This window comes from Montipora capricornis, chromosome 10, assembly GCF_036669925.1.
Source record: "Montipora capricornis isolate CH-2021 chromosome 10, ASM3666992v2, whole genome shotgun sequence".
NCBI classification, from domain to species: Eukaryota; Metazoa; Cnidaria; class Anthozoa; order Scleractinia; family Acroporidae; genus Montipora; species Montipora capricornis.
The window spans coordinates 30,726,813-30,739,312 of NC_090892.1; the positions used below are offsets into that span (position 1 = coordinate 30,726,813).

General features: G+C 39.7%; 1 protein-coding gene across 1 annotated transcript in view; it reads right to left on the reverse strand.

Moving 5' to 3' along the window:
• Positions 1-12,500, reverse strand: part of LOC138022390 (proteasome assembly chaperone 2-like) — a 57,044-nt gene that overhangs the window by 33,465 nt on the left and 11,079 nt on the right. Inside the window, exons 2-3 of the mRNA XM_068869511.1 lie at positions 10,497-10,674; positions 9,902-9,960 (exon numbers count right to left, since the gene is read on the reverse strand). Coding sequence (XP_068725612.1) covers positions 9,902-9,960; positions 10,497-10,674 — 237 coding nt within the window. The remainder of the gene's footprint in view (positions 1-9,901; positions 9,961-10,496; positions 10,675-12,500) is intronic.

Consider the following 12,500-nt stretch of genomic DNA (forward strand, 5'->3'; position numbering starts at 1 on the left):
TAAGGAAAATGTTGAAAAGATGATGTGGTAACGTTTATGGCACATCTGAACTCAACTATCAAACATTTAACAAGATATAAGCAAAAAGTAGTTTTGGCCGCCATGTTGGAGGGCAAGAGTATGCCCTCCAACATGGCGGCCAAGACAAATCATGCTACTTTGTTGAAAAATCAATTTAGAAAGTACCATAAAATATCTCCCTTACATGCGTTTCCTCTCAAATTTCGCGTGTAAGATAATTTTTATGTGTTCTGTCAATTTTTGGCAACAGCAAGATTACAACTCACTGTTTAAGGGAAGCATTGGTCACGTGACCTCTTAGTGCATGTGGCCTATTAGTCCGTATTAACATTACAAAAGCACGGAGGTTTGTATCAAAACAGGGTCACCGGCAGCCTCGCTTCCATTCGCCAGGTAACTTAGCTACAACTGTAAAATGGTCTATTGCAGATTCATGACAATTTGTAGTTAGAGCTTTAAAATGTTCTGTCTTTCTGTCACGTAATCGGCATTTCGTTTCCCTATGTAGAAATCATTGCAATCCCAGCAGTTTGCTCAGTCTGTACACTACTTTTGACCTGAAGGAAGGAGCTAGTTTATCTTTGTAAGGGAAAAACACTTGATTCTTCGGGTGTTCTGAAAAACTGTTGTTTATAAGACCTCTGCTGTTTTGTGAGGTGTTTGCTGTGATGACCTAAGAAAGGTAGAATGATAAGAACTTCTTTTTTCTTAAGTGTTTGTACAGGATCTTTTGGCTTACTTTGATGTTTGTCAATGGCATCATTCATATGATATTTAACAGTTCCCATAGGGTAGCCATTAAGTAACAAAATCCTCTTGAGGTCATATAGGGCAGACTGTAACAATCGGGCCCGGGGGGGGGGGGGGGGGGTACTCCCAGAAAAATTGGGTAGGGGTGTGCTGCCCGCTTCCCAAAACCTTTACCCTATTTATGACCAAAATCTGCGATTTTCCCTACCCTATTTATGCCCTGACCAAAAATTTGATACCCAATTTATGACCTGACCCTTAAATCAATACCCTGGTGCAGACCTGCCTTATAATTATTTCCCTAGTTCAGACCAATGTTAAAGGCAATGTTTATCTGCTTTTATTAGGTAGGTTACATGATAAAGAAGTAGCAGCTTCTAAATAAAAAACGAATTTAAGACTAGAGTGCGAAAATGACCAAAACGGCTGAAAAACCCTACCCTTTGCCGGGGGCCGCACATACCTATGTAACCCAAATAAGGGGGACTTAGGCTTGGCTAAATTTAACCATAAAGGCTCATAGCCATGTGTGAAAAAAAACATTCCAGGCTTTATGGTTTATTGAAGTTCTGAGTTTTTCAGGCGTCTCAAGGCAATTGCATTACTTTATAACTGTGAGGATCGTATCACTAACAATTGCAGTTTGATAAAAAATGCCCTTAGAAATTCATGAAAAACCCATGATCCTATGAATAAACCACCAATTGTGGGTGATGATAATTAACAGGTGAGTCATGACTTGAACAGAAAGTACAGACCTATAAATGAAGTTTAGAGTGATTGAGACAACAATTGAATCACTATCTAACACTATCTAATTGTATAGTATATTTAATTGTTTTGTAAGTAACATTGCTCAAAGTTGAATGAAATTAAAAGAATCTTCAACACCCAGCATTTCTAAAACGAGGGTGAGGGTAAGACCAAGAGTGAGGCTAAGGGTAAAGGATACAAATACAGAAAGTACCCTAAACATGCATAAAAGCTAACCTTAGGCCTAAAAACTTTTGTTTAGGCCTAATTAAGCCAAAGGTTAGCTTTTATGCATGTTTAGGATACTTTCTGTATTCGTATCCTTTCCCTTACCCTCACCCTCGGTCTTACCCTTACCCTCATTTTAGAAACACCAGCTACTTAGTTTCAGAAACAGAGATTTTATTGATTACAAAAGTTCATTAAATAAAAAATTCCCAGTAAAACATGCATACAACGAGGCAAAAGTGTTAACAGTTGACAGAAAGAGTACAAAGCTATTTTGCCATCATTGGCTGCCATTTGCCGGGTGTTTTATGTGCAAAAATATCTCCAAACCACCATCTTGAAGGCTTGGGTGCTAAGCGTGACGTCATTGTGCTCACCGCCAACGCGCCAAATTATGAAATTATAATTTTTCGAGATGGTTAACTGCTTTGCTGTTGGTTGTTCACATCGATCTTCGAGAGACACAAAGAAAGGAATAACTTTTCATAGGTTTCCACTGAGAGATCAAAGGTGACTACTGCACTGTAAACTCCACCCCCTCCCCCCTCCCCCCCCCTTCAACTCTGGGGAAACATGGGGCATTAGCCCAAAGCAAAACCAAACAAGGATGATGCCCTACATACAGGGGACATATTTTAGGGGTTAATCCCTACCAAAATGAGGATAATCCCCCAACCTAAAGGGGACAAAAAAACTTCTTGTTTAAACCCGCGGTATTACTTTCAGAAGTCAAAAAAGGATTCATGAAGGGCGAAGGCCTTAAGACTTCTGCTCACTAATTCTTCAAGAACAACTTTTGAAGAGAACATTTAGAAATTCAAGTCAAGTCTCTGTGCTAGAGCCTATCCAAAACATCTGATTGAGGCACTCCTATCAGACATCAAATTCAAAGAAAGGGAATCAGCACTGAGGCAAAGGAATGAATCCCTAAGGATTTCTTGCTCTTTGTGACTCAGTATCACCCGGCAGTGCCAATTGAAACCTTAAATATGTTTTATCAAAAAATTGGCACTTGATATACAAAACCAGCCTTCCACCTCTCTGGGAAGGCAACGCAAAAATGAATTAATGCCCCACCCCCTCAGGCAAGGCAAAGTGTCAAAGGCCCCATGAAGCCCCACCCATGCCCCATGTTTCCCCAGGGTGGGGGGGAGGGGGTGGTGGTGGTTTACAGTGACAGGTGCATAAGCATATGGGTGGCGAATATAAAAAGAGAAAATATGCCACCACCGGAGAGGACAAAACGCGAAGCCCTACTCCATGGAGTACCCTATGGCGTACCCAAATGAATTACCCCTAAAAATCATTTATTGGTCAAATTTAATACTTTATCAACATGGCAAGGTATTTCGATGTGGTAGTATCGAGAACGAAGACCTCAAAAACTAAGACCTCGAAAAACTAAAACCTCGAAAACGAAAACCCACTCGAAAACTGACGTACAATTAAGTTTAATTAAAATGTTATTTTTGAAGAGTTAGTCTTAAGCAGATCTAAGGGGCCGATTACATGAGCCAGGCTGGCCCTGTTAGGTGGACTGGTTCGTTTAGCTGCGATCCTGGCACGTCTGAGAAACACACCAAAACTCAAGCTTGCGATTACCTACATGGAAAAATCTCAGCCCGATTAGCCAAAATCATCCCCGCTAACCAGGCTGAGCTTTTTCATGTAATCGCCTTCACCAGGACAGCCCGGTTAGCCGGGCCAGTGATTTCTGACCACATTACTCCACTTTAGAGCAAAATGGCCCAAGGATTAGTAGTTTTTTTACTGTTAAATAAAGGATCACTAAGATGGCAAACCATAAGGCTTCTTTAAATTGTAGAATGGTGAATTTTAATAACAATTTAGCGAGACAAACTTCCCTCCACTTCTTGTTGTTGTCATCTTTTTTCACACGGCATATTCTAAATTTGGTCAGTGAAAATAATGTACTCCAGACTGCAGACTGGGTATAAAATGAGGACCAGGTTTGAAACGGGGACTGCAGACTAGGTATGACACAAGGACTATGTTTTCAAAAACGGAGTATAGAACAAAACTAGGTTTGTACTGGCCCAGATATAGATTTTAAAAAAAGCCCTTGAGTACTCTTATTCTGTGTCAAAATATTGTCACGTACACAGAATTGCTAAGTTACAACATCGACTGGGCTAGAGCAAGAAAGAGTAGAGATTTATCGCAAAATTGTACTTTATTCCACGAATTTAAAAAGGAAAAGGAAAGGAAATTAGTATCTCCCACTGACATCCTTTAAATTTCTCAATTTTTGTTAAACATAAAGCTGGTGACCCACGAAGGATTTCATAAATTACTTTCGTGTCTTAACTCTGATAAATACAACATAAAACTAAAACCTTCAGTGAGCTATTGATCGTCGCTTTTAGCAGCCAAAAAATATCCAGTTTAACGCTATGATTGATAATTATGGCGCGAGGCACTTTTTCCACCATTCTCATGTCAGACTTCAATTCATGTCGTCAGCCTATCGCTATTTTGTTGCTCCGTGCCTTTTTCGCAGTGTTTTACATTCAGTCCACATTTTATACCCAGTCCGCAGTCCGTGTTTTTATGCCTAGTCCCCCTTTTATACCCGGTCCACAGTCCGGAGTCCACAGTTTGCAGTCCGCAGTACGCTATTTTTACTGACCAATTTTAGAATATGTTGTGTGAAAAAAGATGACAACAACAAGACGTGGAGGGAAGTTTGTCTCACTTTAAATTGTTATTAAAATTCACCATTCTACAATTTAAAGAAGCCTTAAGGCTTGCTGTCTTATACATCTTGTATTTAAACATAAAAAAAACGACTATTCCGTGGGCCATTTTGCTCTAAAGTGGAGTAATGTGGTTAGAAATCGCTGGCCGGCCCGGCTAACCAGGCTGTCCCGGTAATGGCGATTACATGAAAAAATCTCAGCATCGTAATGCCGGGATTTCGGCTAACCGGGCTGAGATTTTTCCATATAATCGCAAACTTGATTTTTGGTGTGTTTCTCAGACGTGTAGGATCTCGGCTAAATGAGCCAGCCCGCCTAACAGGGCCAGCCCAGCTCATGTAATTGGCCCCTTAGATCTGCTTAGGACTAACTCTTCAAAAATAAGATTTGAATTAAACTTAATTGTACGTCAGTTTTGGAAGGAACTTATTCAATAAAAACACTTTCCATAAAAAAAAAAAATCAGTCCATGGACTACCAAAATGGACTACCCTAAAAACACTATTTCGAAAGAGTACTGTTGATCTTTGTGTAAGCAGCATCTCAAATAGTTAAGTTTAAATTTAAGTCTAAGCACCCATTTTAAAAAGGTTAGCTAACATGAAGTAATTGGCCATCACAACACTAATCGAAAGCTAACCTTTTTAAAATGGATGCTTAGACTTAAATAATGTCGAACAATGCTGTTTAAAATTTGTGTTGCGGCTTAAGTAAGCATTAAAGGAAACCTCCACTAAAACAAGGATACAAATTCAAAATATTTAACATAATGTTTACAATGAAAAATGTTCAAACGTTGTCCAATGGAATCCTTTGTATCCGAAATAAATGAATTTCAAAAACGCTTGTTTTGGTTTTCAAATTTCCTGGGTGCCGCCATCTTGAATAACTGTGACGTGTTATGGTTGCTCTTTTGTATTTGCACAAAGAGCTTTTCTTTTAAAACAATAGGGCAACCATGACACGTCACAATTATTCAAGATGGCGGCGCCCGGGAAATTTGAAAACCAAAACAACTGTTTTTAAAATTTAATTATTTCGGATACAAACGTTCCCACTGGAAAATGTTCGAACAATTTTGATTGTGAGCATTACGTTCACTATTTTAAAGATATATTCCTGTTTTAGTGGAGGTTCCCTTTAAGATGCTGCTTACACATGGATCAACAGTATTCATTCGAAATAGTATTTTTAGGATAGTCCATTTGGGTAGTCCATGGACTGGGGGTCAGCGAAATGTACCGACCCTCTCCATGTTGACTCTTGGTATGATTGTTAGTGAATAAAACTAAATTAATTTTATAACTACTTTAAATGGAACAAGAACTACAACGACATTTGAACGTATTGACTGCAAGCCTTCCTGCTAGAAATATGGTAGATAATATTTCTCTAGTAGGCTCTGATGAATACAAGTTCTACTGGCCGAAATATAGCCGATTCTTTTTGCCGCGCAGCTGGCAGTTGTCAAACCTCGCAGTCAATGTTGTTTATTTACCTACAGATAAGCCTACTCCTAGAGCCGGCAACAAAGAACACAAGATCAGGATCCTTGCGTTGTTGCCCAGCTGAGAACTATGCACAACTGAGGGACTGCGGTAGCAGGTTTCTAAGGTTGAATATAAGTGAGGGGGTATTCTAGAATCAAGCCAAAGCTGATTACTGTGGCATCAGGCATGATAGAGCTAAGACGTGTTTCTGGAGCTCAGACTCTCAAAGCAATTTTCGCCACTGGCCTTTTACGAAGGTCTGTTTCGTTGCTGGATATCTTAACATGCAAACTTTGGTCTCCCGCTTGAAGTCATCTTAAAGTTTACAAAGTACCCGCCAGAAAATGAGTGCAGTCTATGACCAAACTGATACCCCGCTGCTGTGTACTGCAAAAGACAAAACCAACAACTTCCCAGACAACTGCCCATGCTTACCACTTCTATTAGATTTACAGAATGAAGTGAAAGACATCAAGGCTAATTCGTCCCGGCATATAACAGCCTAACCCGGCTTAAAAGGGTGAAGCTTCAAGAGGAAAACAACGCCTTAAAACAGAGACTTCGCGACGTGGAAGATCGCTACGACTCTTTAAAGCATGAAGAAAGATCTATTCAAGACGAAAATAAAAGTTTAATGACTGCTCTAAGACTTTTACACAACGAAATTGGCAAAGACAGCAAATAACGAGATGGTAGAAATGCAAATATCAAGGAGCAAAATTTGCATGAAGAGGAAACCCCTGGGTGACAGTACGTGATAACAAGACAATGCCCAGAAACAAAAAAAGGGAGCGTAGGTACTAAAACCAGGAACGACCCACAATGATCCACAATGACCCAAAACAATCCCACAACGACCCACAACAATCCCACAACAATCCACAATGATCCACAACGATCCCAGAACGACCCACGTGGGAACTGAAGATGTTACAGTCATGGCAATTAACATGTACAAGTACAAGGAAAGGTTGTTTATACAAATGTTGGCCATGTAGTTGACATAGTATGGCAGTGTAGCCGCGTCGAGCACAGACAGAAAGCGTGCGAAAAATTGAGCCTTGCTTATGCTTAGGTGAGTTAACCTGGGTTGAGCCTGCAATCCAATCAAAAACCACTACCTGGTTTAGCAGTCAACTTAAAAAAAAGAAAACCAGCTGACCTCGATCTGTGAGCTCTAAGCTTGAGCCTGCGATATGGTCACGTGATTCTGGTCAACAGATACTTTGTTTTGACAGGTGTCAATTGATCAAAACATGGATGTCCAATATGAAAGATGTATGCTGTAAACTAGCATGATACTGGTCAAATTGGTATACATGGATGGGTGGATGTACAGTCAATGATGTTATGGCTATAATACCAAAATTTCTCACATTGATGGTGCTCTGCGCACGCGAGCCTTAACCCTATCAACCCTGGAAAGCCAAGACCATTCATACACATTATGTAGGTTGGCTTCACGGAAATTTCTACAATGTAAATTTTAATCTTTTACACGATAAGGCCTTAACAATCAAATGCATTATTTTCTTAGAGAAAAGTGCAGTTTATGCATTCCTAGTGTATGTGTTTTTATGGTAGAAATGTTGACTAATATTTACTTCCAACACCTTTCAGTTCTTTTCACAGGTGTCTGAACATTAACAGTTGTTTGCCAGACCTGTAGGAACATGCAAAACTAACTTATTTTTTTGCATTAGATGCTTGTCCTGATTACTGGGTTGCCTATGGGCAAACCCAGTCGAGGTCTACGTTTAGTTTGTTTGTTTTCTTTTTTTTTTTTTTTTTTTTTTCCGTGTCGGTAAAAGTCTTGCCTGTCACTCCCCTGGTAAGTAGTGTCTTTGTGTATAGAGCCTTCTGCCCGTATTTTCTTAGGATCGAGAGGGTAGTGGAACTGCGTAGATTTCTCTTGTGGACACAGTAGAATCATTAACTTAGCCTGCAATGGCGTCGAAAGTCATGCAACGCGAATGGCGTTTTAGTGGATCCTTAAACAAAATACCCTTATGGAGCTCAATAATGGAAAGTCAGTTGGATAAACTAGGCATGAATCTCAAAAGCGACGAGTACTGGACTTCGACAACAATCTATCGCCCGTCGAGACGAAATCAAAGTGAGCAGTATTTACCTGAAGTACATGGTAATTTGACACAATTGAGTTTCTTGTCTTCACGCACGCAATCAAATAGGAAGAGGTTTTCGCCTCTAAGAGCAAATATGTTGTTTGTTTCAATAAAATTTTCGCTGGAAAAGGATTCTGTGGTATTTTCTGCCTTTGTGAATTATAATATCATGTTGTGTATTGAATTTTCGAGCTTAAGGTTCAAATGTGATATGGGAGAAGTTTTTTTAGTATTGCTCTGTAAGCAGGAAGGGTTCACAGGCCTGTTGGAAGCGTGCTTGAGTTTCAACAAAATGAGGCCCAAAATCAGTGAAAACTTGTGACGCAGATGAATAATAAAGTAGCTGCTATTTCCAAAATGATGGAATTACCTGGTGATAAATAACGTCGTACGCGTCTTGGAGAGTAAATTTTGACTTTGCATAAACAAGAGTTGGGCGATTGTGATCTTTGTTTTGACTTCGCTCATTTCATTGTCAAACTTTATAACACTTGACAGAAAAAGAAACTTACAAAAACCCGGTATCTTGCCATCATTTGACACAGATGCTTCACTGTTTGGCGAGTAAACATGCCGCGGTAACTTAATCACGGCGCCCGCTGAATTCCGGCCATGTCACTTTCGATTTTGCAATTTACTTGAAAGTAGCAAAAATCTCCCAAAATGTTTGTCGCTGATCGTAACTTTCTATATTCTATAGATCGTTTTCACGTGACGTCATCACCTTCCAAAATCTAAAACTAAAGATCCACCAAAGTTTTTATCCTCATCAGGCATAAGAGGCGACAATTTCACAGCTCAATAGCGTGCTTCGTTTGGAAACCAGAGCATTTTGAATTTCCGGATTATGTAGGTGCGTGACACAAAGCTACGATCAAGTTTGTTTAAAAATATATACTTATCTCATGATTTTGAGCCCTTTTAGAAGTTAGAGCATTAGGAAAAGTGCTTATGTAAATGCTTGTTTTTTCAGTAGTGATAATCAGTCGCCTAGATAGCCAAAGTCAGTTCCAGATGTTTACACTATTTTCCGGCCTGCGAAACATTTCGACGAATATCTGAAGTTTGGGGAAACGCAGAGGCCTAAAACTTGGACAAGTGTCTTATTTCTTTATCTTCTATAAGATAACAATTTCTTAGCGTTTTGCACTGGATAGTTTTTGATTTATTTTTTTTATTGCGTGACAGTGAAAACGATCTATATTCAAGGTTCAAAATTAGTGTTGTTTTCATGTCGTAAATATTTTATTCTCGATCGACCGTCCGGGAAACTTCCTTCTGCTCTTTCTGAAAACTGTGTATCAATATTTATTTGCTTTTTCATCAATATTTGTTTTGCATAAAGCACGCTAACAGAATCTGTACCTTGCTGAGTTCGTTAATAGTATTTTCGGTCAGATGTTTCTGTTTTTTATGAGGGGTTTATTGTTTTGGTCTCCCATCCCAACACTAACCCCGCGAAACAGGGCTTGACTTCAGTGAAGTTTAGTATTACAAAGCTTTCAGATGCTCAGAGGGCACACTTGTGGTGAAAAGAAGTTGTGAGGGAACTTGAAAATTATCAACATGTCAGCCCAGAAGCCAATGTTTCTCGCTTCTCTTTTATTTGTTATTCTTCAGAGACTGGAATGCTGTATTTCAATACCACACAATTCAGTGCCTTCTGATTTTCTGTAGCACGTACCACAGGCAAACCAGTGTATGCTTCACAGAAGCATCTAGTTCAATTTAACCATTGATCTACTGTTAACTATGACATGGTAATGGCTACAGCTTATTTTAGAAATACAATGATTTATATTAATTATTTTACCTTTAGGAGTGGAGCCCTTTGCTGCACCACAACTATCTTTTGATCCTCACTTTTGTACACTATTGATCAAAGAAGACACATTTTTTAAAGCCAGTAATAAGTAATCCTGAACTGGACTGCATGTAAGATTGCCATGCTAGAGTACTGTACACCGTACTAAATGTCATTTCCTTATTACAGTCTGCATTACTTACATGTAAATAAAACTTCATGGACTGTGGGTCAACTCAGTTGGGGCACTACAGGTAAATCATTGAGCAGCCTGCTCTTTAACCCTTTTGGCCCTAAGCCTTTTGTCTTTGACAAGTAAAATTATCTGGCATTGCACTCACTAAAACTCAGAAGTGGGCATTGTACACTGTAGGAGGGAAAGGGTTATAAATTTAATCCACAGAATGCTTATATTTTATGTTATTGGCACTTTAATAGTTTATACATGTTTCTTTTTTCTTCCTCAGTTTTTGTTCCATAGCTTAAAGAGAGCAATGAACACCTTAGAGGACAGGTGGATCAGTTCATTCTTGAGTTCTTAAAAGCTTTTCTGGGATGGACTGATGTTTTTGCACAAAATCAGGACGCAATTTACTATACAAACCTTCAACACTGACATTAAGTTTCCCCCTGGATCCATCCGACTGCGTAAGGGCATCATTTCCAACAACAGGCAAGAGACAGGAATCATAGAAGTAACCGACACGGCAGCAACTATCAGAAATCGAAGAAATTACCAGATCCACTGCTAATTGTCCAACATTTCCTATTGACACAGCAGGCTATGAAAAGAGTGTACGCTCTCATTAAGTTGGTAATAATTTCTGCAGGGCTGATTGCAGTTCTATAACATGTTTTTAATATCATTTATAGATAACCATGACTGTCACTTTGGACTTTGCACTTAAAATGAATTAGGCTAAACAGAGCAGGTAAATAATGCTACAAAGGTAAATAGGTTGTGTTACAAGTTTTGTGGAGTGGAGTTTTCCACTGGCTGATTGAAACATTGTGGAAAATGTTTTTCTCACTATTCTCACACACCACTGGGGCAGAGGACCTTGGCAGGCAGCTTTTTTGTTGTGTCTGCTATAACTTTCACACCCACCTTTCAGTAATGCACTTGTATCTTTGGTACTCACCTATAAAACTAATGTGTACAATCATGTAGTTTGCCTGAAGCTATTCGTATGCATAGTGGGTGAACTACATTGTATACATGTACAACTACATGTATGTTTGTTTAGATTACAATAAAGTTGAGGCTGTGGTAGTCAACTTGGCATAGCTACCAGTGGTGTGCGAGAATACACAATATTGAAAAAGGGGGACATGCAATACATGTCCTTTAAAGTTTCCAGGGCAAGAGGGCAAATTACAGGCTAAGAGTGGAGGTAAGCTGCTACACAGAATAGTGCACTTACATTTAAGACATCGTTGCATAAGTTGAAATGTTGAAAAGAAATTAAGTAGGGTTCTAAGACTTTCAGTTACCCCTTTGCCCATTGCCAAGCAACTAACTTATCAACCTTCTCACTGGACTATTACTCTGTTTAACACCTGCATCCCAAGTGGAAGGTGGGTTACCAGGGGCCAGACGGCTGCAACCGCAATCACACCGCAAGGCAGAAGAACACCCACCGGGCTACCAACCTGCAACCCAGCCATGAGACAGTCCTGCCCAAAGCCCCTCACAATAGCACCCGTCACATTAAGGCCAGAGATTCAGTGGAAGTAAAATGAAATCCCAGGGGGAGGCCCTTAACCAGGACAGGGGAGGGTGAGAGGGGAAAGAGGAGAAACTCTACGCTACTCAAACAGAACACCCGACAACCAATGCTTTGAGTGCAACACATACACAATGTAGGCACATGTAATGGCACACACTTGCGCAAAGTGACATACTGAAGGACAGGAATTACCTACCCCTACGCTCAAGGAACAACACTATAACACTACACAACAAACAATGTGCCACCAAAGAATGCCAAAATGCAAGAGACTATTGCTCCTCATGATGTAAATAGTTTAATTCTTTTTTTTGTTAGTATTATACTCGACTCATTAGCTACTTAATCTAGGAGCCTAATAAGCTCCAGGCCCTCGAGCATAAATAAAGTTTTCAGTTTTCAGATAACTATGTTAATTAAGATTTAACTGTATTAACATTAACCCACTGACACCTCAAACGCCCAAGGACACCCCAAGTTGATGAGTAAAATCGTCTGGTGTTAGAAAGAGTAAGATCTGTTACTGTAACGAAGTCTCACTTGCAGGAGTCAGTGGGTTGATAGTTGAATTCTGGATTTAATTGCTGACCATGATGCGCAATCTGGACCCAGAATTTGCGGATACAATGCTTTGAAAGAATAATTCTAGCTTGCGTAGCAGACATACCCCGGTACTATAGTGAGCCAGTGCTAGACATATTAATTTTGGTCACCATAATAAATTATTATTGGATTGGCAAGATTGAGGACAGCATGGACTGAGTACAAAAAGTCCACTAGCAAGGTGGTGGTGGAGATTGACGAACTTATGAAGGGGAGGGGGTCATTTTGTTAGTTACTCGCGTCATGCTTTCCTCAATCTTGCTAATCCAATATGG